This window comes from Nyctibius grandis, chromosome 3, assembly GCF_013368605.1.
Source record: "Nyctibius grandis isolate bNycGra1 chromosome 3, bNycGra1.pri, whole genome shotgun sequence".
Lineage (NCBI taxonomy): Eukaryota > Metazoa > Chordata > Aves > Nyctibiiformes > Nyctibiidae > Nyctibius > Nyctibius grandis.
The window spans coordinates 47,278,366-47,304,681 of record NC_090660.1 but is presented as its reverse complement, the minus strand read 5'-3'; the positions used below and the strand labels follow the sequence as shown (position 1 = coordinate 47,304,681).

Below are 26,316 nucleotides of genomic sequence, written 5' to 3'. Positions count from 1 at the left end.
CAGTGACTACCATACACAGAAATATGATTAGATGTATATATATTAAAGATTAAAAAGGTAAGGACATAAGCAGACAAAACCCATAATGATAGTTGGAACAGCTAATAATGCTGATCATGAAATATCAGATGATCAGTCTAAATTATCAGCTATTAGGAATTAAATGGTTATTAATTGTTACTTGGAGATGTACTGCTATTTTGATGATGTGAGAATCATTACTGATTTTCTGGCATAGGAAATTTACCAACTTCTTGCATTGTATACCTTTCCTTCAGACATATTTATAGCACTGGTACTCTGCAGAGCATCACTGATAGAGGTTTGGAAACTTACAAGACCACTTGTTAGATGCCAACAAAAAAGACATATATTTCAAATGTAATTGGAGCACAGTGATCAAACCGCATGAAAATAATCATATAAGAAATCTCTTTAAGATTTCTCTGTTCTACACAAACACCAAGTCCCCAGGAAACAGCTCTATAACAAGAATTAACGCTTGCTCAGGCTAAGGAGCCTGTTTCCACAAAAACCCAGTTCCAGTTCACAGAGCCTTGTGTAAGGGAAGATTCACAATCTCGACAACTTAACTCCACACTAAGGAGAGGAACTTGGGGAGCTACAAATCACAACACCTCCTGGCCATTCCCACAGCAACAGTAAATACAGGAATTTTACTTAGTCCTTCTTTCCCATGCACATAACCACAACATAAATGTAATCTTCTGTTTTGTTTCTTTCTCAGCTCTAGTTGAACAAAATAGCTTTTGTTTCCTCTTTGTCCCCAAGCAGAGACATAGGTGACTGTTCCCTGATGCACATCTCCCTGAATGAGGTCTGACATTCCTTTTCTTCCGTGCAGATGATCTAATTATTCCTACATGCTGTTGAAGGATGTTGCAGTTTACGTCCTATGAGCTGTGTCTCGCAGTGTCACATTGGACATCTGCTCTGGCTGACTTCTGACAGCCAGCACCAGTCTGTGGCACAGGGCAGCACTTACTGACAGCTGACATGGCACAGAAAGTACAATCGGCATCACCTTTAAACCTTTAAAGACAACTTCCAGCATTAAAAACACAGATTCAGTTTCTTCTAATATTTATGAGCAGGCTGTGTATACATACCTCAAAGCACAGTTTAGCCCTTAATAAATTTTCAGCTTTTAGCACACAATGACTGTTCAGAATAAATTTACAGAAAACACATCATGTTAATATTTTCAACTTCCCAGTCAGAATATCATGCGGTATAAACTATCATTTGTTTACAAGAATGGAGTAGCTCATAAGATGTAGCATGTCAGGTATACATATTAGAAATACTATAAGAGAAAAAAGCACATTTTTCCTTATTTTTCCTTTAAAATATGAAATCCTTTCAAACACACACTTATTCAAACCTTCATTTCAAGTTAGTCATCATAGTGCTTCACTCTCCAGTTCTTTATATGCTGTGAACCTCCAGTGTCTATGCAGTTGTTTCTAAGGTAACAGATCAGCATGCCTTGTGAAAAAAATTAATCAGATTTTGAATATTCAAGACATCTCCAGTTGCAGAAATGAGGAAAGGGCAGTATCATCTCAACTGAGGGTTCTCAATATCTTTTAGACCCTGGCCTGATTTACAGACAAGAAAAATATAACCTACCCTAAGGCTGCAGTGTAAGAGCACAGTGGTGTGTGCAGTTTCAGGCATGTAGACTGTCAGAAATTTTTAATCAGAGCTATAATTAAGGAATTACAGAGGCTGTTCTCATTGCCTCATTGCAGGGTACACACACAGAGAATACAGATGAAGAATGTGTTTGGTAGAATTGTGCCTTCATTCTGACCACTGACAGCAACACAGAAATCTTCCTGTCAGACATGTGATGCACAAACCAAAAAACACATTAAAAATGAATGTGAATCAGCATGTGAAAATAAATGCCTACACTCCTTCCTCAAGGGACAAAATACGCATTTTTTCAATCAAAGAAAACAAATTGATATCTTTCACAGGCAATTATCTGAGTCAATCATTTTAAGTGAATGGGATTATTGGGTTTTGTCGAGGTTTTTTTGTGGTTTGTTTGGGGTTTTTTAACTGGCTAGAACTACCTTTTGTTTCTTTCAAAGGCTGTTTTACTTATTATTTGAGTCCAGAAATCACATAAACATATGAATGTGGGCAAGGTGCATAGAGAGAATATTAACCAAAATACCATGCAAACCTTTTAGAAAACTTCTGTTAGTACCAAAAATTAACTAAATTCTTTGCTTAATATTATATGACGTATATGTTTATTGATATATGTATTCTGGAATATGCATAAACATGCCCACCATCTGTGATAAAATAATCATAAGGTATTTTTCAATTGCTCATCACAATGAGATCTAAAAAATCAAATTCATAGAAAAGGATCAGGCTTGATAAAAACCTTCAGAGCTGTATTATTTTCCGCGTTGTGTAAGGGAAAACTGAGACATAGCGATCCAGCAGCTTGGGAATCAGATAAAAGTGGCGGTCATATGACTGGACAGGCTTTAACTACTCATACCTGTCTTCCTGTCTCTGAATCCTGTGCTCTATCCACTGCATTACAAATTATTGCATGCTATAAATGCTTGGAATAAAATCTGTTCTGAATATTTATATAGCTTGTTTGGGAACATTCTTCAGTGACTACTCTGCGGGAAGAAAATATTAACAGTTTTTGGAACTTGTATCATTTAACAAACCGAAAGGTGAAAGCATGGATTAAGGTCTTACGTTCTTGGAAAGATGTGAAGAGCATCTGGAATCGGCTGCTTCGACTGCCTTCATCTGCCCACATGCGAATTACACCGAGACCTGTCCGCAGCATTACATCATTAGCAACAGTGCTGCAAAACTTTGCTTTTAAATCCTCCACGGAGCTGCTTCCATCATAAACAGCTACAAAATTCCTTTTGCATTCATTGGAATTCTGCATCTCATAGTCCAAGAATCGCAAATAGATCTATGAAAGAAACAAACAACAAAGGCAACTTGTGCAGACATTTGAGAGTCACTAAACAAACACTGGACACCTTTGCTCTACCTTGTGGGAGAAAGACTACGCACACCACCATCAAAAAATTTTTTCTGGAGCTGGTGTTACATAGACCACTTCCCTGGAAGGGCATTAATATGGAAACTGAGCATTATTTATATGGCCTGGTATTTTGTCTTGCTTCAAAGAAGAATCCAGCAGAAGATCTAGATATTTTTCTTCTTCTTTGCAGTAAGGTTCTAATTTCCAAATATATACCCATCTTTGAGAAGTATGTACAACAGTACTTCAAGTTGAAGGACAGACTAGAAATTTATTCTTTCACTGGCTGGCACAATATTGCTCTGTTACTTGTCTGACATGGAAAATAATAAGGCAAATAATTGCTGCTCCCTCTCCAGACTCAATATGTGTCATCTTTGTGATATGTCTCAGCTACACTGATTCAGGAAGTGAGAATCTGGGAGCCAGGCAGAACTCAATCATTAATCTTTTTATGTTTCCTCAGGCAATTTGGCCACCATATCAGCTTTTCTAAACAAAGCCTTACAGTATATATCTTCATAATTTAACAGGGCTGAAATGTAGTGTATTTCGTGGAAATTACTAGAAACCTAGAAAGATTTTTTAGGAAATATCTCTTGCATACAAACTAAGTTCTCTCATAAATGTTACAGATGTCTTGCCCTTTGCAAAGAACTCTTTAAATCTACCCAAAAAGAAGCAGGGGTGAGGAGAAAATGCTATTATTTGATATTCAACTCTATATGGACTTTAATAGGGAAAACCGCTCATTTTAAAAGTAGTTGCTAATACAAGCAACACCAAATATTCCAGTAACAGAGAGGCTAAGTAATATTTTCTATAGACACGTGATACATAATCAAACTTCCAAGTGTACCCAGGAGACTTCAGGAAAATTACACAGAAAGGTGAAGTAGGGCAGAAAGAGCATAAAAAGCCAAAACCATATCCAGCATCCAGCTATAGGCATCTTCACTTGTGAAGATAACCAAAAAGAAACCACTGTATTAGACATCAGATATACTTCTTTACAAACAATCTTATTAACTTCAGGTACTTTTTTACATGCACAGAACAATTGCTTGAAAAACTTCTCTGCATTTCCATAAAGTACACAAACATAGCATATCCTAGTAGCAACATGACTCACCACTTCACCTCATTAATACATTAAAGTTCTTATGGTTTGAGAATTATATGCTGTTAAGCAGTCTGCCACTGTTTAATAATAGCTTGGATTTTTAAATGAGCCTTTTCAGGTAGTGTGTTATGGTATATTTTCATTCTTTGTTATGCTTTGCAACTGGTCTCTCTGAAAAGAATATTTGTAAAGTAATTTTTACTAGCATATGAAATCTGGTATACTAAGTTTCATGTTGCTTGCCTAACCTTTTTCTAGTATCTTATTTCTTACAGTAATCCTTACATATGTTCCAACATTCCCATCCTCCAGAAGAACTTAGAGGAATATAATTCAATTAAATTGCAGTTAAATGAATTCTACTTTCACCATATATCCTGGTTTTCAAATACTATAAATTAAGAAAGCTGCTTGTATTTATCTCTACAAAATGTTCAGATGGCAATATCTTATATCAAGGAATACTTTTGATGGTGTTTTTCATTTCATTTACCAGTTGCTCCACCCCTGCAGTGGAATGAAAAATTACTAGAGTTTGGCCACCCTGCATTGCTGAAATTTTCTCACAGCATCCACCTCTTTTTCTAAAAGTGTTGTCTTGAAATGTCTTGCCATTTTCTCTCCCCTTGGGGGACATGCAGTTTCCTTTCTTGTTAAAACAGGTTCCTTACTTCCTTGGTGAAGTCATACTTAAAGGTTTTTTTTGAATTCTGAAGATTTGTTGAGTGCAAAAAATACATTTCTGAAGTTCCTCTTCACTGGTTGCATCCCTTTACAAGTCTCTCTTTCATTCTCTACTCTCTTCCTCCCTTCCCCAGGTGCTCAGGCACCTGACTCTTTCTTTACTCCTTCTCATGCTCCAAATCCTTGTTCTTGGTGTTCTCCAGCTATTTAGAGCATTTCTGTCTTGCCGATGCCTGACTACTTTAACTCCTCAGGTGTTCCTAGTCTTCAGTGTGTCTCTTGCTCTTTTCTGTTTATATAGCATCAACCCCTTCCATGGCCACCAGGCAGATGGCTGACATTCACTGTCAGCTACTTCCTAGAAACTGTTACACCTCTGAGAAGAAGTGTATGAAAATGTGCAGAAAATAACGGCAACCAAGCCAAAATGAGCAGTAAATGCCAGTGAGAGAGCTGCAGACAAGAGCTCTGAACTAGTCAGTGACTCAAACACAATCATGCAGAACTGAGGTGGGCAATGTGAGATGGGGTCTTACTCCTCACTCTCATGGTTTGAAAAGACCCTCTTGTATTAGTGGCTCCTGGGGTCCACCTGGCACAGGCACAGCATTGTCCTGCTAGAGTAAGATTATGTGTGAGGGACGGACGTATGGGAAGAGACAGAGCTATGATACCCACACTCAGCAACTGACCATAGCTGGGACACACCAGAGAGCTGCTTCTGTGTCCTGGAGACCATTTGCTTCTGCTCAAACAAGAGCGTAACAGGCACTGTGAAACCCTGGCACCCAGCCTCTCCTGTGAAGCTGCTGAGATAGTCCATAGTCCATCTCTGAATAATGTTTCACTTAGAACAGGGAGTTAAATGTGCACTAGCAGCTTAAATGTGCTTTTCTTTCCTCCAATAACAGAAGCTGCCGGCTTCAGATGGATGTTTCAGTGCTTGCCAGCTTTGTCACAGGTAATGCAATAAAAACCTTCTGCAGCTGATTATATGCAATATTGTATACACATGACTCTTTTCCAGGAAGCAAAGCATGTCAGATAAATGTCTCATAGGAACACACAGAAGGCTTCCAACATATTATTGTTATGAATAATTATTTTTATGCCATATATGCCTATCATATATATGCCATATATATGTTCTTATATACCATGTATAGATATGATAGACCATACAGATATAATGAAATGTACATATATCATATTTTTGTCTTACTACATTCTTCAGGAAAGTTCTTACTCCAGAAAAAAATACCTTGGTCTGACTGCAGAACAATAATAAAACTATACTTCATGTAATGGGGGAAGGACCTTTTACGCTTGCTTACTTGTTCTTTATTTCTATCCTGCTGTCTTATATATATACATTTATATGTACATGTATATGTGTGTATACATATATATAAGCACACATATATCTTGTATAGGGCATCCCATTTCAGTATTGAGATATAATTTATGTCTGTTTTCATTCTTATGAGAAATGTGTGCTAATCCTCACTGTGGTTATAAAATACCAGATCTCACAGCAATTTTCAACATTTATCAATTATTCCTGATCCATTCAAACAGATTGTTCATATAACAGTACAGCCAAAGTCTTATTTCTATGGGCTTATCATTTGACATTCTCTAGTTTCTGATGGCATGCTAGCCTTATAAAATAGTAAAATATTTCTTAAAGTAGCAGCTACAAATGCTGAGAAGGAATCAAAAGAACAATAACTTAGCATTTCCCTTTGAGTCTTTCAGTGAAGAAGCCAACATTTTCAGTTCTTCCCAAGCCTGAATTCTGCTGTTGGTCATATCGGTTCATTTCTTGTGTGATAAATTCAGCTAAGACCATAGCATATATAGACTTGGTAGGTAGTAGAAACACTGGAAAGAAATATTCAGCTTTAAAATCTATGTCCATCCTTCAGAAGAAAGATGCCACCTTCTCCAATGGCATGAGTTTTCATAAATTAGAGAAAATAAATTCATCGTATTCTCAGGTGAGCTGGAGTTTCATTCTCATAGTATTTTTTGGAGATGACTATTCCCAGAACTTTATATATAAAGTAATGAGGACTTGATCCAAAGCTCATTGAAATCCGTGGGTATCTTTCAATTTACTTAAGTTTATTTGGATCAGACCTATGAACTAAGACTGCAGCGCATTTTTAAAAAGTGGAAAATGATTACACAAACTGACAACCTGATATTGGATCAGATTTTATTTTAAATAGCTGGAATAATTTAATTGCATCTGCACACCTCTGCCAATTTTTATGGTTTTATTACTATATATTTGCCATTGTTCCTGTCACTGGCTGTAAGACCCACACTGGCAGAAGAAAATGAATAATAAATTGAATTCCTCAGGGAAAGAATAAAACTGATTATATGACAAACTGTTATCTAAGGCAAAATGTTCCTGATACATAGTTTTATGAAATCAGTAGCAATATGCTCATTACTTTCACTGGTAAGTGGATCTCACTAAAAGAAATTAAGCAGAAAGTGAGAGAAAAATTATCAATATTTCTGGTTATTTCATTTACTGAGATCTTAGTCATTACTTCTCCCAGCAATGGATAAAAAACTTTGCTCCCCCAAAAGAAAACGAATGAACAAAAAAGAGGTTACAAACTCAAATGCCACCGTCTGCCTTCATTAAGCCTTTTTTCATTGATGCCAATGGGAGCTTTTAGAATGATAACATTTCCGTAGGTACTGACACATTATATTAGCATAATCGGGATGTTCTTTTTGAAGAGAACATCTTATTTGAAAGAAGCAGCATAACTGCTGTATCTTCTTTGTTCACATTTTTGTTGTAAGGTTTTAATAAGACACTTTCCTCAAATTATCAGTTCCACATTACTTAGAAGAACAGGCTGCTAGTGCACAAGTATTAGCTTTTACTGAGCTTCAAGATGTCACTGCAAATGCCAATGCCATTAGCAACAAAACTGATAAAGCCTTACTGCAACTGTGGTATATATAAATTACACTTGGTCACATTATATATTAAATAATTGTCTTGTCACCTTTAAGGTTTGTATTGTTATCATAGTAATGAAAAAGGAAATGGTGGGTAAGTTTTACTATTTTTTAATTTAAATTTGAAAACAACAGAAACGTCTGAGTGTACATATTAGAAAAAAAAGAAAGAATGGTTGTAAGCTATGAATAATATATCACTTCAGTAAAATGATCAGATTATAGACTCTTCATAGTGAATCACTTTTGATGAGTTCTGCTTTTTAATCATTCACTGAAGGTTAGGGCTGACAACATGATTGATCAGGACAGTCTGGAAAATCTTCAAACTATATCCCAGCATATCAGACTTAATATAAAGAGTTTCAAGATGATACCTCCAGTATTTAGTCCTGGGAAGCCCAGTTTTTTAAAGCAGATTGTGCAACACTAATTAATCTCCTTCAAGGCAAAAAGATGACAAGCACACCAGCCTAAAAAGCATATTACTAACAATGCTGAATTTATCTTCTAAAGTAAACTGTCCTTTTCTTTGGATCCTAAACTTGGGGGTTTTTTTTGAAAATCAACATTTCTTCAGCCCCAAAGTGTTAACAGTACACGTTCTGTTTGTTTTTTTTGTTTGTTTGGGGTTTTTTTGTCATTTTGGGGCCTGCAGTTACCAGTCCAGGATCATGCTGTGCAAACAGAGAACTCCATACTTCATATTTTATTCTCTGCTGGGGTTTGGAGAATACTGTCTCTTGAAGGTGGTACTTCTTCTAACACCCTGTGATTCACAGCCAGGTTCAGACATCAATATACCATTTTCCTGGACAAGTGAAGCTCTTCAGATTTCTTTGCTTTGTCCTATTTATTTCTTCAGACTTCTGTGAGTTCCCAATAACTGACGTTTATTCTAACTGTCAAGTAATCCTCATTTTTCTCTCATACAGAGGCAAAATGCTCTCAAGTGACAACCTTTACAGCTCCTTGACGCTGTTCTTTTTAACACTGAAAACTGTAGATCACATCCTGATTCTGCTGTTCTCCTTGGTAGATGCTTTATTACTTTCATCAGCAGCTTTTTTTAATTGCATTTCCTAACAATTATTTGGTGTGGGGATGCTCAGGTTGGTTATATTTCTATACCTGAATGGAATAGATTCATGCTAATTTAAAAGTGTTTTATTTTTTGTCAGTGCTAGTCTGGCATGTCTATTACCACATCTGCTGGAAGAGATTCTATGTACATGATCCTACACATGTTTTTGTCTTACATCTTCATCTAACAAAACTGTTTCAAAGAAGTGATTTTAATAGTTTAACATAGGTAAACAATATTTTCTACTTGTTTAAACACAATTTGTTTACCTTGTTCCAGGGATGCCACATAAATGTGTTGAGGTTTTGTTCATTCATAATATTATTTGCATTATCTGTATGTTAGCAAGTTTCAGAGCTTCTTCAGAGATGGAGCTCATCTAAAGCCTCTAAAAATGTCTCTGGCTATTAGGTTTTTCAGTCTCTAAATTTATTTTTTCTGTAACATTTCAGGAAACACCATTGAAATGCCACCTATTAAATTTTAGTGTACTACTAAAAGCTTCTCTTCTACATCTGGTTAAGAAGCCTCCAAAACTTAGGGATATGCTAGTCTGTTAGTGTGGACAGCTTAAACTGTTTTTCTTGAAGGTCTCATCTGAGAGTATGAGTTTCCACTTCACATGTGAGAACAGAAAATGTTTTGGTTTTATTCAGATTAGTTTATACAGACTTGTAGGTCTGCAGTTTGCTTCACCATGTGTTTCTTCCTAACTGTCTAGGAAATGTGTGTGCAACAGCCCATTCTCTTTCCAGACTACATTCAATCCGAAAGTGAAGCACTTGGAACCGAAAGCATCATCTCTCTGATCAGGTGCATGGTTACAAGGTCCACCATGAAAATAGTGGCAAGTGATTTAGAGCCTCTACCAGGTAGCAGTACCTATCCTTTGGAAATATGCAAGTGTTGTGGTCCTACTTGGGCTTTTGGCCCATGCCCGGCCTCAAGCCTCACCACCCTGGCCTCAACTCGCCGAGCTGCCGCCCCAGCTCAAGCTATGGCTCGCCCCATTGCCACAGGCAAGATGAGCCACCACTGTGCCCCAGCCGCCGTGGCTGGGCCTGCCTGGCTTTCCTTGTCAGCCATGTCCTAGTCCTGTGGCCACGCTCGCCCTGGCTCCCTTCCATGTGCTGCACATCCCGCTCCCACTGCTCCACCACAGCTCTGCTTGAAACAAATGTCACTGCTCATAGACTGCTCAGGTTTAAAGATGCTGCAATAATATGTCAAAACTAGATACTTGTTAATCAAACCTTTCAGTTTCTTAACCTTTTTATTGTCTTGCATCCTATAACCTGTAAAGCTAACTTCTTTGCCTAGTAGCATGCTGAGGTGGGGTGGGAGAATTAGGCATCACTTTGCCTAACTAGCTTACAACTTCATTTTATTTCTTGTGGTATGTCTAGACTATTTGCCCAGTCTAAATGTACTTCTTGCTTGTTCCTCCTGAATAGATAACTTCTACTGGGCCAGATTTAAATTAATGCTTCTCTATCTGTAGTCTGGATGCTCTTTCCCAAGTTGACCAGAGCTTCTGATTATAAGCACTGCTTACTTGTTTTCCACAGCATCAGAACATCATCTTTGTAAAGGTTTTATTACTTTTGCCATCAAATTTTGCGGTCTTTTTTTCACTTACAAAACCTCTAAAGGAACAAGCATAATACCATGGTACCTTGCGGGGAAAGTTACCAACCAAAGGGAGCACTATCTGAGCACAAACATGTCTTCCTGGGGGACCTTGTCAAACTCTGCTGACACACCCAAAACAGAAAAATACTTGTCATTGATATTATCCTCCAGCATTTCATCCTTAACAGAAAGTGAGAGAATACGATCATGCTTTTCATTTTCTTATTTCTTATTCATAAATAGAGGATTCTTTGCTTATCCACTGCTGTAGCCAATGATATCTCTAATTTTTTTCAAATCGCAGTGCAATAAGCTTATCCACTTCCTCCTTCACTTTCTACAGTGAAGAATTTTCAGATGTGGAGGTTTCTCCAGCTCTTTACTATTTTGGGTAGGTTGGCACATTTGGTCAGGAGCTCTTTTCTTCATTTTCCATTCTTGCTCTCTACTGATTGACTTTTGCTTCTATGTGAAGGGCAGAACCCCTAGTATTTCTGAACTCCAGGTTCATAGCTATCTTACTCAGCAGGAACTGAATTTGAAAGATTACAAGAAACACACACTTTGCAACTAGTCACTGCCAAATGTAAGGCTCCAGGTCTATGTATAGATTGATGTCGTGTTTAAACTGTCTTCTGCTGTCTTCTGCACTTCCAGAAAGTTTCAATTCTGCATTCATTTTCAGTATTTTACTTTTGGTTCTATAAGGTAATCAGTGATGGCTCTATTTTAAGTGTGTGCAAGAAATTTGCTTTTCTCTGTCCCATTCCAGCTTGCTGAGGATAGCAGCAATATTACAGCCAGACTGTCAGTTTGAAGCTCAGGCTCAGAGATCTCAAGTTCATACTCCCTGACTGATCTCATTGCTCATATGTTGACCTCAGACTTGGCTGGAATCTGGAATTGCAAACCAAGGAAGGACTTGAATCTTGCTTCTGCAGACAGTTTAGATTGGATGAGTTTAAGCCAAATGAAATTGCAAGCAGCCCACATTTTGGCACAGTTTAATTAAGAAACTAAAGATGTAAAGATCCAACCCAAACTCTGTCTGAGAAACTCTGGCCTTTTAGGCATAGTTCCCAGTAACAAACTGTGCAGCCCAGAGTACAGGAACATGTGGATTTAAAGATGTCTGCTGAGTTCTTACTGTTCTTAGCAGGAGAGCCTGTTTTCATAGGTGCAAGCTGCCATAAATTAGAATGATGTCACTGAATTATTGTACTCAGTATGCCATTAGTTCAAGGTTAGATAGGCACAAAGGAAGCTGAGTGTAAAATATGGACAATGGAATCCAGTTCAAGAGAATCAGGTCCATAAACAATCTTACCATAAATCTTACTTCATACAATCTTTTTAAAATTTTGTCCACTAATTCCTTCCTTAATATCTGAAAAATTTTCAACATTTCTCAGTGTGGCAATACTATAATCATGTGTGTGTGTGTGTGTATACACGCACATATATATATTTTTGTGTATATAAATATATATGTATATGAAAACCACACTAAGAAATTTCAATTTGAATGAAACAGAACTTTAGAGTTAGATCAAATAAGAATATCACAATGACTTTATCTGACCAATTAAGCATAAACTGAAAAGAAGATTATAGGAAAATTTTATTAGTTTATTTAGTTGTGAGGATTCTAATAAGCACAATTTTAATTATGTGTTTACCTGATTTCTTTCTACTAATACCTAAGTATATAGCATATACAATAATCATTCATCAGTCCAGTCATTTCACATGTATAGCTGCTTACTGTAGTGAAGTGGGAAGCTCATCTACTTAGTTGAAAACCTCTATGAATATTGAATTTATCCAAAAGTAAAAAAAATATGAGATTAAAGTATATTCTGGAAATAATGTGTCTGTAGTCTTTATGAGCCAACTATTCAACTCCTCTCCTAAACTTTCACAATAGAAAACTACTGATACTAATGACTTTTTCTCCTCTAGAAACCTTTCCTCCTGCTTATTCAGTATCAAATACTGGAACAGTTAGATATATTCAGTACAGTCTGCTCTGAGATTACACAAAAAACCTTATCTGTTTAAAGATGGCAGAGACTAGTGGATATATAAATTCTACCTTGTAAAATCTTTCTTGTCCAATAAAAGACAGCTACAAAAAATATAATGTGGCGTTGTCTTTAACACAGTAAATGAAAGTAGGTGGGAGGCACAAAGCTGTTCCAATTGCAAAGAGGAAAAATGGTAGTGTAACTAGCAACAATTAATCCATATAATAACTCTTAAGCCATGCATAAGAGAGGAACTCAAACAGAACTCAAGAAAAAAATCGTTAAATTCATTGCAGCCCTCTCCTGTTTGTTACAAAGGCATGGCTTGCTGATTATGGTGGGAGAGAAATAAGAACACTTTCTCTTTTTGGCTGTGACTCTAAACCAAAGGAAATAAAGGTCTCATACAGAGGAACATGAGTTTACACATTTTCACATTTCCCAGATGAGAAACGATGACCTTAGGGAGACAGCAGAGTTCCCTTAGTAGTCACTATATTAAGTATTTGAAATATATTGGAAATTAAAGTGGGAAGTTTACCTTCCACTTAAGAAAACACATTGATTCTTTAAAAATATGAGAAAAATTAAAGATTAATTTAAGAAAATTGCTTATGGCACAAAAAGCACACTAACGCTGCCCACATCATTATTTATAAAGAAGGTTATTTTGGCTGAGGTGACAAATTACCCTTCCACAGCAGAAGGAAAAAATTAGTTTACAAGTTCAAGCTGTAAAGTTATTAAACAAGATCTGACTGTACTAAGAAATGCACAACATATTAGAAAAGTCGATTTCTTAAATTAAATGGCAAATCAGCAAGTGGATGAAGGACTGACCTTGGATCGGGGTGGTGCTCGGATGTACCATTTACAGTCTACTGCTTCAGTTTCAGAAGCTTTTCCTTCTTTGATAATTTGTACAGATTCCACAATTCCTTCAGGTCCTCCCATCTCAAACTCACAAACTGAATAACAAAATACCAGAAAAAATGAAACCTGAACAGCAAACAAAAATATTTTCTACAGCAGAGTGCAAAGGCCTCCAAGTTTTAAAAAAAAAACAAAACAACATACCAACCTGGCAATGGTTTCAAAATGCCGAGGTCCTTAAAATCTGGATCTTAAAAATTGAGAAAGAAAAAATTAGTTTGGTCCAATATCTTGGCTATAATGTCAATGAGCTAAAATTTAACAATGCACTTCAGTGATATAATTATATATGCATTTCTTGGAAGTGAGAAATGTTTCACAACTACGGCAACACACTAATTATTAATGCAGAAATTACTGATATTATCATACCAAGTTCTTTTTTTCTGTTATGAAATCCTACTTTTCTCTCTCTCATTCAGAAGAGTAAGTTCAAAAATATTTCTGCATACACTAGCAGGCAAGAACATCACACAGCTAACCACATGATATTTTAATACATCAGTCTGATGAAAGAGGATATATTTACAGACCCATTCAGAATCCTTTTGCCTATTTTGTGTTTTGCACTATGATTATAACACTCAACTTAACTAGAGGGATCGAAACTTCATCCTGTGTTTATGAGTACTCTGCCATCCCTACTGACAAAGAGGAGACTCTTCCTTTGTCAGAAGCATCCATCTGGTCTTTCTGGAATACATACTGCAAGTATTAACATGGAATTCATTGGGCTAACAAGGTAACAAGTGTAATACAAGTGCTATTTTTGATCAGATAAACATGATTATATTACTGTCTGAGGTGCTTTTTATCATGTTTTTATAGTCAGGTATAATACATAGATGAAACGAGTTTGGTCTTAGACCTATGCTTCAACAGATAGCTATCCACAGACAAATCATCATTTCACAAAATCTGGCTCAGTTGGAAGATATTGTCCAAAACCAGAAATGTGAAAGAAGCTAAAGTATTTCAAGAGAAGAAGATCTCTTCAGAATAGACTGGTCTTGTCTGGAAGATTTTTATCACTTGCATTGCTTTTCTACCTAAAATGAATGTTCTGCACTGTTTTTTGCAGTTTCAGGAGAAAAAAAAAAGAAAAACAAGAAAGTAAGCCAGTGGCCTTTACTTTTTTTCTGGAAGGCTGATAGGATCTGGTCTTCTGAAATCAATAATAGACACTTACATACAAACACTCTGCATTAAGCTTCTCCTGAGTCACATACATACTGCCCAGGCCTCAAAAGGTTTGCACAAGAGGAAAATCAAGGTAGAGTTTGAGCCATGTAACCTATTCATGGAACTGATTTTATTGTGTCTGGACTGGGTCAGTGTAGAAAAAGCTATAAATAAAACAATGAAGAGAAAGTTTGGAAGTAGGAAATTTATCAAATGAAGAAGTAAACAACCCACCACCAAAAATGCTGTTCCCCTCTAGCCTTAGTTGAGTCAGGACAGTAAGAATCATAACCAAATAACATTCTGAAAAAGTCTAGTGCTGTATAAGCAAGATCAGACATCTTAACCTGAACAGTGAGAATGAGTTGACTCCAAAAATAGGAGTTGTAAAATCACTTTTATAACCATGCTGCTGTTGTTCTTCCAGTTATCTTTTACAGTTGCACGATATAAATCATGAGTAAATACTCATGAACTGAAGGGACTGCAAATATAATTGAATAGGCAATTAGCATTAATTATTAAGTAGTTTTATAGATGATTAGATAGGTGTCATAACCAATAACACTAAATGTAATTAAAAATTTCAGTTAATGTACTCGGATGTTGATATCTAGTGCTGAAAGCAAAGTACTTAAAGAAAACCTGCTTTAACAACTGGTTCAAATTAACATCCAAACCATGTCTAGTGTAACCATTACATTTCTTCATTTTGTTGAGTTTGCAAGCGGCACTCTGATCTACTGAAAACAGTCCACCACACTAGCTCCTCTGAAGCAGAGGAGGAAAGAAGGAGAAAAAGCTCCTGACAGGATTTCTCCTATATGAAGGAGTTTTCACATAGAGTGCTGGTAACAAGAACCCAGGCTGAAGTGTAATCTAGACCATGCAATTTGTCCCACAAAACAATTCTGAAAGTATGTTCTCATTTGTTAAGAAAACGGAACAAAAAAGTGCACAATCTGTTAAAATTCTAGAAATAAGGTATACCCTGCTCAATTTTAAAAAAATATCTTTTTGCAACCTTTCAACATCTCAAGAGTGATAGTGAAATAAAATGTATGACACCTGAGGTGATATACTTCATTAAACATTAGTAGTATACCAGTATTATTATAACAAAAACAACAATATGTAAATAAAATACTATCAGAGATGTTGAAAATTCAACCATGTTGAAGCATATTTACCCAGCAAATGTTTGTTTTTTAAATAGTCTACCATTAAATAGATTATACTTTAGCAGCTCTTCTGTATGTAATTCAACCAAATTGATTTTGTCAGTCTAGCTGAGTCAGAACCCTTTTAATGACGTCTGAACACTGACTGGCTAGATCTTCCAATAGACAGATAGTCCTGATGAAAATTATGTTCCCATTAGGAAAACCTCTCAAGACAGGAGAATTTTGCTGTGAAAAATAAGACTGATCACTTATAATGAAAGAGAAAAATAAGAGGCAATAGGCCTTGAGGAGAATGCAATACATGTAAATTTTTTTATGGGGACCTCCTTAACAGGGAAATGAAGTATGTAAAGAGGAAACCATGAATTTTCATAAGAAATGTGAAAATGTGTAAAAGTTACGTAAATGGAAGATCTTGCAGCCAAAAGAAGTTCTGTGACTCTTTCCTGAAGCATTTAATGTCTCTTTTAAAACAAGCCAAAACCAACAAAATAAGGGTTATCCAAAAATTTCCTTTGGTGATATACTACAACCTGTTCCACAAATAATAGATTTCTGCAATGTTTAGTTACTATAGCTTTTCTGTAAGGCCTCTGTGAAGCACAGAATTACATTTGAAACTTCTTATGAGATGCAAAAATCTGTGTCAGGCTATTTAGAGTTACTGGTAAATAAGCAGAATGGAAACTTTAGAGTGGTGCAAGGAGAAAATGGTGATAAACTGTATATTCCCTTAACCAGTTAAAAACAATGAGGTGGATGAGCACACAGTGAGGTGGGCTGAAAATTAGCTGAACAACCAGGCTTGTGATTGTAGTGATCAGCAGCACAAAGTCTAGTTGGAAGACAGCAATGAGAGGTGTACATAAGGGGTCAATATTGGGTCCAATCCTGTTTAACATCTTCATTAATAATCTGGATGATGAAGCAGAGTGTACTCTCAGCAAGTTTGCTGATGACACAAAACTGGAAGGAGTGGCTGATACACCAGAGTGTCACGCTGCCATCCAGAGGGGCCTCAATAGGCTAGAGAAACAGGCTGACAGGAACCTTATGAAGTTCAACAAGGGGAAGCGTCAAGTCCTTCACCTGGGGAGGAATAAACCTATGCACCCTGTGGAGGAACAACTCCATACACTGGGGACCGGCCAGCTGGAGAGCAGCTTTGCAGAAAAGGACCTGGGGGTCCTGGTCAACGCCAAGTTGAACACTAGCCAATAATGTAACCTTGTGGCAAATAAGGCCTCCAATATCCTGGGCTGCATTAGGAGGAGTGTAGCCAACAAGTTGAGGGACGTGATCCTTCCCCTCTACTCAGCACTGGTAGGGCCACATCTGGAGTGCTGTGTCCAGTTCTGGGCTCCCCAGAAAAAAGTATTTAAATGACTTTTTGTTTACAAGTAAACGGCAGCATCTTATGTGGTTGCACAGCTGTGACATATCCACAGGAGATATGTCTCAAAAAAATCAAAAGTAAAGTCTCACTGAATACCACTTATCTTTATCAGTCTCAGAACTCAGTAAATACCAAGCAAATACACAGCTCTCAAGTATGCATTACAAACTAACAAATATGTACATTTTAGGTGTCATGATATAAGCAGAAAGGTTACGGCAGAAAACATTAATTAGATATTGTTTCAGTTCATACACAGCAATGTCTAACAAAAATGCAATCACTACATCTTAAAAACAGATGAGAAAAAAAATTCTCTAAAGCACAACAAGTATTGATAATCTTTGTTCATCACCAGCATGATTCTCCAGACTTTAAAAAATGGTTGCACAAAATATGCCCAACATATATTCTTTAGTGAGCACATACATACCGATACTTTAATACATGATAATCTATATTTTTCTCTTGCACCTAATATATGACATACAGTGAGTTGATCATGACACAGGCAATGTTCATTGACATAATGCTGCATGCAAATTTGAAAAGCAAATTAATGCCACCATAGAGCACAGGCCTCATAAACTTCAGAAGCTTAAACTTACATTTTATTCTGTTCTAGAACCAGCATATTCATTTTGCCCAATGTCAGAGATTCAGCCTGGGTTAGCCCAGGTTCTCTGTACTTTCAATAGCCATAATAGATGGACACCTTTGGAAAACAATACATCGTAATTTTTGACAGTTGTCTAAAGCAGAACAAATTTCTTTCTGGGTCACTTGTTCTACTGACTGTAAGAGCAGGTAAAGATTCGTTTGAATAAATGCCTACATGTTAGAATTAGGTATGATAAATCCTACCACACAGACACTATGGTAGTGAGTAATATACTTAGAGTACGTGTTGAGGGATTATTTTCAACACTTGAAGTGGAACATGTTATAGAATATTGTGGAATCAGTGTATATTTACCTTCTTACCAATAAAGAGAGGGATATATCAAACTTTTCAAACAGTTGGAAAAGATGAAATGTGAGTAAAAAGAGAGCTATTTGGGGAAAAAAAAATCAGGCTAATGATTATAAATGAGATGTATGAAGTAGAATTATTATCTCATGAAATAAGAGCCAGTACATTTTTCCTAACCTACAGGCATAATAGAAAGTGAAATTCTTTAAAATTCTATTACTTGAGTGATTTCTGTAAGAAACAGTAGATCATATCTAACAGAAACAGGGAAAATGCATAAAGTTCAAACTAAATACTAGCAACAAGATATTCCACTGGTAAGTATTATTACAAGTCTATTTAAAAAGATCAAATCTTGAATAAAAAATTTGCAGTTATCAAAACTGTTCAACTTGTCCTCAAATACAGATTCTGTAAGGCTTTTAAAAGTAATTTTAAGTCATAAAGAAAAATGTCAGTATTTTCTTTCTTACGAATGTACAAATTTGCGAGTAAGCCTTTTACATTTTATTCATCAGTTTCTTTATCTTTTCATATAAAGTTCATTTGGACAGTTTCATACACTGTCAATGTCAAACATGTTGCTTGTACAGATAGAAATAATAGATATCTCACTCTTGGAAGTCAAATGATTTAAGTCAACAGATGTTTCAATATCTCTTTTTAAAATGGAAGACTGAGCTGGTATGTTCCTTAGCATATCTGGACTAGAATATACTTAATTACACAGAATTTTTTATATCTAAAGTTCAGTATATACAGTGAAGAATATGAGCAATTACTATATGGTCAGAAGTCAAGATGAAGGAAATGTGTACCACAAAATCCTGGTGCATATATAACACCTGATTGTCATTAACTTTTGAGGTATTTTACTTTCTTTTCTTCTGTAAATGAGAAATGAAGGAATTATTTGATCAAACTATACACTACAAAGGATTGATGTTTGAAACAAAAAGGTGATTTTGCTGTTTGTGAATAAATACCCCTCCTTTTTTAATGGATGTATACACAAAGTAATCACAATATGTAGAAACTATATTTCCTAATGATAAATAAGGAAACTGTCCATTTTTATTCATTGAACAGTCAGCTGTAGATATATCTTTTCATTTTCCTGTCTTTGAATAACTAGCAATAGGCATCAACTTCTAGCTATCAATATTTGAGAAATTTTAACACATGCACATGGCTCTCTGTCATAGAACTTATTAGATATCTTATTTTACATGTAAATGCTCATGGAGAAGTAAAGAGAACTGAACTCTTCAGCAAGCCACCAGTTATTTGTTTTCAAGTTTATGAAGTCAGGTTCTTTTACAATGATTTCTGGGAGCCTAAACCAGTCCTGCCCTCTTGAGGGGTGAAATGCAATTCTCTGTAGAAACAGAGTTTGCAGAACTCAATACAGAACAACAGGATTATTCTAAGACATTTTATGTGATTGCCTCCTTGTATTTGATGATACAGTGAAAATACTGGAAGATGATGACCATCTTTTTATGCTTTTAAAAGCATAAAAATCTGCTCAAAGAATTACTAAAGCAATTCTAAAATAGAAAAACATTTTTATAAGTAAATATTTTTTATGAGTTGTACAAACAAGGGGACTTAGATGTGCAAAATTACTGTTTTGTTAGCTGAAAATCAAATCTGTTCCGATTAATCTTTTCAGCTCTGCAGTCTTGTTGAAACTTCAATATATATGACTATATCTGTATGAAAGATACCAAAGGATCTTCAAAGAAAGCCTATAGTTTGCTAGACACCCTGAAAAAGAGTTCTATAATAATTATAGCCAGCAATCGTATGTCCTGTATTTGCTCTTTGTTTTCCATGTTTTAAGAACAATATTGTGAACAAAGCCAGCTATTTTGGAGGCTACATATTTATAATCTAAAACAATGCTGCTCAAATTTTTCATTCCTTAGCACAGTCATGAAAGAACTCAAAGGTGGTAAGTGCAAATGCAGAAGTCAATATGACTTTTGGTATTTTACCTTGAAGTTCTACCTGCTATTAGATCAGCAAGAATTCATATGAAGACAAACAAACTAAAAAAGATCTGTACTCTGGAGAAGTTTGAGAAACTCCGTTTTTGAGGCTGTAGCTCCATGAGGAGACACTACTTTATCTTGCTTTTTGTGGTCTGGCTCACAGTAAAGTACACTAAAGCCGCCATTTGTCTTAGGAAGAAATTTTATAAATGAATGGTGTGAGCAGTACGTGAAGTAAAATCATATTTAGAAAAATACAGTCAAGTTATTCTAGTTACTTTAACCAGATTCCTTACATCCTTGAAATAACACACACTGCCATCCAGAAGTTTTACTTCTAAATCTTTTTTTTTTAGTTTTTTCTTTTTTCACATTTACTAATCTCAGATCATAATCACAGTCAAAGTATCTTTGTAGTATAATTAATATATTATACTGATTTACAAACTGCACAGCTATGGTGACCTCATTAAGATGAGATATTCTGCAAGTGTTAGCAATAGCCGGACATTTGTATACCAAAAGTTAATACTTGTTTCTTTAACATTTGGAAATGAAAAGGCAGTATCATCAGAAAAAAAAATCCATGTCTTTGCATAACTTCTTGTTAAGATTGGTCAAACTGAGCAGACAAGAAGTGCCTGAATGACCTCCACTGGAACAGACCACATGATTACAGAGCTTGCACCTAGATTTCTCTTTTCATGCACACAGCAGCAGGCTTTGAGATCTTAGCCTGACTGCCTCTCTTGTCTTCTCTGTAAAATGTTTAGAGTAGGCTCTTTCTCCGGTGTAAATTTTGCATGGGTGGGAACCACGTTAGAAGGTGAGAGGATTCATGAAATCCTGGGTCTCATCCTCAGATGGTGTTTGGACTACTTGATACGTGCACCTAAATCCCAGAAGTGAGAAGTGCTTCTTGGAACTCACCTAGTGAGAAAAGAGAGCAAGATTGGGCAGCAATGTCATACTCAGGCTATTGAGTGGAAAGAGGAAGTTTGGGAGCCTTGATAATATATGTGGGATTATTTGGCTGATCATTTTTATTACGTTAAATATTTACACTAGCATCTGAGTGCTCCAGTTAGACATCATATTCCCCTTATGCAGCACGCTGTGTGGAAACACAGGGAAAAATGATCCTATGACGAATATTTCAAGGGCTACATATACCTTTATCTGCCAGTTGCTCGGAAATGTGTGGAACAAGACAGAATGAGCTCAGGAGCCCACTTTATCTGAGCAATGTAGTCTTGCTGCGACAGTGCAGCTGACTTGACTGCCAGCACTATCAGTCAACAGCAGCACCATGTATGCATCTCCCCAAGATAATATCCCAGTGGCTTCCTGTGATTGACTAATAGTCTCTGAACTTGACCAGGAAGAAAGATGTGCAACATAAAAGTGCTATGGAGCTTTTCCTGAATGATGTTGAATACTAAGTATGACCTAGCCACGCAATTTCAGCGCAATACTACTAAGGCTTGGGCTTTGTCTCACTGGTTTGTTAGAGATGACTCCTAGCCCAGCCCAAGGAAATAACACTTTAAGTTCATGGCAGAAGTATAGGGGAAATGATCCAGAAAGTTTAGCCACAACTGGTTGCTAGGCATTACTTCTTCAGATTGAATCAATTTATGCATGGTTATTGCTTGCTACCGTTGAGTGCTAAATCTGCATATCCTTTTCAGAGAGGCCATTCATGCTATATTAGTCCATAGAGTGGATTTCCCAGGACAGAGGGAACTTATGAGAATAACTTAGTGATATAAAGTACCTTTGTTATTTTATCATAGGAGAAATGCTTTCTCCTAGTTTATCTCTGAACATTCGATAGAATAAATACATTCACTGCAATGTTCCCAATTCTTTTGAAGAGCTACAGCTTTTTCAGCTATTATAGTCAACAGAATGTATTAGTTGTGCTATTTCAAATACTACTGAATAAGCTGTAGTTGATCGTACATTAAGACACATTTCCAACACAAACAGAAACATCAGCATAGTGTTTTACACCTACTACATCCTCTTGCTGTAGCTGGCCAGCCAGCTATGGTACGAGTGCTCTTGGCATCTTTTGAAGATAACTGCATCTCACATGAGAAACTCAAATATCTCCTCTAATTTCTACATGTGAGTAGTTCACTGTCCACTTTAACAAGAGATTTCTTGCACTGTCTTCAAACATTTTTCTCTTACAGCCTAGCAAAGCACCAAGTGGACTTTCACTAAAGTGAATAACTCTGTCAGAGAGCACTGGAAGGCAACTGAGTTGTGTTTGTAAAAATAACTCATTGCTTAATCATCTTACTGTATAAGATACCAGAAAGATACGAACCAGAAAAAAAATACTCCTGAAAATATGATCTTTAGAGTGGAAAGAAGAAAAATAACAATAGAGAAAAAGTCATTCGTTAGTTGCTGTGCAACTGCTAGATTTTGAAAGTTATTGGATGAATTATATTGTAGTTCTGTCTTATGAAAAAGTCTTTGTATGATTCCAAAATCCAATGTCAAGGGACATTTTAAAGATGTTTTCTATATCCAGAGTAGAAATCTGTGGGTGCTTAGCATCAAAGGGAGAATTCTAGGTTTTCATTCCCACTGGAGCCTGAATGCTCTCTTTCTAAGGAAAAAAACAATGAACAAACCCTAACCAAATCGAAGAGGAAGAGGGAAATTCATTCATTAAACCGTATTGTCAATTCTAATTGTAACTATATGTGCCCACCACAGATAGTGAAATAGATTAAACCTACACTTTCAGTGAGCAAGAAGAGCAACTCTAAAAGCCATGTAGCTCAATGAATTGCTAAGGAAGGCATATCAACACCAAGTCCAAGGAACAACTGCGGGAAAAATAGGTGTTCTGTTCTGTTCTTTCAGCATCCATAGCAGTATAGCTTTCAGTGACCCCGGAGTTTTTCCTTCTCTTTCTGTTACTTTTAGGAAGTTTCCTGCCTAGAAATCGTCCTTTCAGGGAGCACTGAGCTGTTGACCTCAGCAGCCTGCCCAAATGTACAAAGCCCTCTCTACAGGATGGGAAGATGGGTTTTCATCAGCTTTAGCTACAGATTATACAGTGTAGCTGCCTTGGAGATATTCTTGCACTTTATTTTGCTTCTTCTTCTTTTTAACAGCATAGGGTAGAAGTTTTCTCTAAGGAAGAGTTTCAGTATAGTTCAGTTGTCAGAAAGAAAATAACTGTGTGTTAAACTGTGAATTCCTACTTAAATTACCCACAAACTTATGAATTTTACATTTTATTATATAAGATAATATTCAGATATTTAAGGGATATAAATAATATATGGGAAGGGAGCAATAACCCTTCCACTCTTTTCAGTATTATGAAATTCAACTTCTCCTGAGATTATGGGAGGAAAACATTTTGATAAATTTTTGGTTAAGTATGGCTTTACAGCTAGTTTTTTTGCCTTACAGTTCATCTGCTTCCTGTTGGTTACAACTCCATGAGAGTGACATTCTCTTTTGTTCAAATAGATAGGTTTTTTTGCAATTTCATGTAATTAAAAGTGCCAAAGAACAGTCCAAACCATGATTAATTGCTAATACTGACCTAGCATAGACATAATCTGTTAGAAACAAGACACTAGGTCAGCTGGGACTTTTATTATTTTAATGAGGAAAGCCCTAGTGTATGTTTTACTATGTATTTGACTAAAACAAACAATTCATACCAACCCTAGCCCCAAATGGTTTCCACTTAAATTAATGAATAAAGGTTGTTGCTCATCAGAAAGACATATTTTGCTACATGCCCACATGAAAAAACCAACAGGATGATAAATTCTAAATCAAAGGGTCTTGTCTTCAGCCTTTTTAAACATTTCTTTAAAAAATAAGATCCTTCTAATGGATCCTCAGTCCTCTTTGAGTATCGTTTATGCCACATGCTCTGTGTTCACTAAACAATTCTCAAACTGGTTTGTCATGAACATCAGCAAACAAATGGGTCTGTGGATAACTGGAGATCTGTAATCTAGAGCTTTAATAGATTTAGATTTGTGTCTATAAAAACTCAGTTACTGCTGACTTTTTCACACCTCAGAAGCTCCAGATCCAGCTATTCTTAAACAGTGATTATATGCAGTATAGATTAGTAAATTTTTAATTCTATTGTCATAACTTGGGAATTTAGATTAAAAAAAATATAGTTTTCACAGAATTTAAAAGATTTACAGGCTTTCTCCTCTATTCAAAAACTACCAGTCTGAAGCAACAATTTGATTTGCACTAGATTTACTCACAGTTTTAATATTGATTCTAACAGAAGCAGGTTTAGGCCCACAATCTGACCTGAATTTAGCAATTGATTTATTGAGTGTTACACTGATTGACTGACTCAGCCTCACACAGAGAAGGAAAACTGGTCTTTTGCATCACATTCACCATGAAAAAGCCACTGTGATTCATTGAATCACACTTTGGAAAGGCAATGGTCATAAATCCTTATGTCCACTTCGTGCAATATCCAATATTGCCATTAACTGGCTGAAGAGACTGGGAAAAGAACAGCAAAGTGGTTACTGATTAGAGCTTGTTCAGTTCTTCCATTGATGTGGTAATATTAGAAGAAATGAGGTATTAGAACAGCTTTATCTTCCAGCAGCAGCAGCGGGTCAAACATGACGGTCGGTGACAGTACTTGGGATCTTTAAGTACAGGTCAGCCGCTTATTCAACAAGCAGGCAATAATTAAATTTCATTTGACTAGAATCAATTTTTGACTGCCAAACAGCAGATTTTTCCTAGCTTGATTTGAAAGAACCATTTAAGGCTCTAGCGATAAAAAAAAAAAAATCAAATATAATAAACTTTCATTTAAAAGCATTTGGTAAATAATTGATCTGTATGTATATTGGAATATCATTGCTTTGTAATATTCTGGAATACAAACTGCTATATTAATGATACAAATGGTTCTTTTAGGGAGAGCACTTAAAATTACAGAGATTCAAATTACCCAAATCTGATTTTTAAACTACTAAGCCAGTATGCATTTTATTAAAAAAAAAAAAAACAACACCTATAAGCTTATTTTATATAAATTCAGTATGGACTTTGTAGTTGGTAGCAGTTAATAACCAACTGTCTAATCCACATAATGAAATCAACATTAAAGAAGAAATATTTTTAATAATAATTCTCTGCATTTTCTTTTAATTTTTACATAGACCTGAGAAATGAGCTAGAGGAAATAAAAGAAAGGGAAAAAAATCAAGAGAAAACAAGATGTGGTACCATACAATCTTTTATTAACCTGTATACTGCAACAAGTAGATTTGATAACATTGTCTCTCGAGCTTCAACTATCAGATAACATCTGGCAAATGATGTTTCTAAGTCCTGTTACACAACATCTTCTGGCTTCTCAGTGTCATCTAGGGGACTGATGTGACTGGAATAACACATTTCATGCTGCCTGCTTCTGTCATGCTAGTACAATTTTTTAATAATGGATGTGCCACAGACATCAGTTTATTTGAATCTGAATTCTCTGAAAATATTTGGCAATTCTGTTCTCATCATCTTACTCATGACTCAAGTAATCTTTCTTAACACAAATTACTGGATGTTAGATTTCAGCCTTTTGACATCAAAGTATTCAAATAACTTTTCTGCATCTCTAGTGTGTAATGACTTCTGAAACAATATTTATAAAATGTTGATCAAAAGCATTTGCTTACTTATTTTTACAATTTTGAAATGAATTTATTGCTTTTGATGGCATTCTCTATTGTTTGGTATATCTCATCACCTTAAACATTAAAAAAAAAATTAATTGGAAGTCCATTTTAGACTCTGTAGCATAGACCAAAACATTTTGTCTCACTGAAGTTAATTCTCCTCTAACAATCTATTTATTTGAGGAAATTAATGTCACACTCATTTACCTAGTGAATTGCAGACTATGCTGTGATCATGTAAAAAATGTGCATTTGACATAACTGAGAAGTGTCTTCAGAACAAGAATAATTTGACAGCATTAGATCTCTCAATTTCATAAAGATATTTGTGTACT

At 35.9% G+C, this 26,316-nt stretch overlaps 1 protein-coding gene across 1 annotated transcript in view; it reads right to left on the bottom strand.

Moving 5' to 3' along the window:
- Positions 1–26,316, bottom strand: part of NETO1 (neuropilin and tolloid like 1) — a 65,652-nt gene that overhangs the window by 13,088 nt on the left and 26,248 nt on the right. Inside the window, exons 5-7 of the mRNA XM_068396836.1 lie at positions 13,687–13,728; positions 13,446–13,573; positions 2,761–2,989 (exon numbers count right to left, since the gene is read on the bottom strand). Of these exons, the coding sequence (XP_068252937.1) occupies positions 2,761–2,989; positions 13,446–13,573; positions 13,687–13,728 (399 nt within the window). The remainder of the gene's footprint in view (positions 1–2,760; positions 2,990–13,445; positions 13,574–13,686; positions 13,729–26,316) is intronic.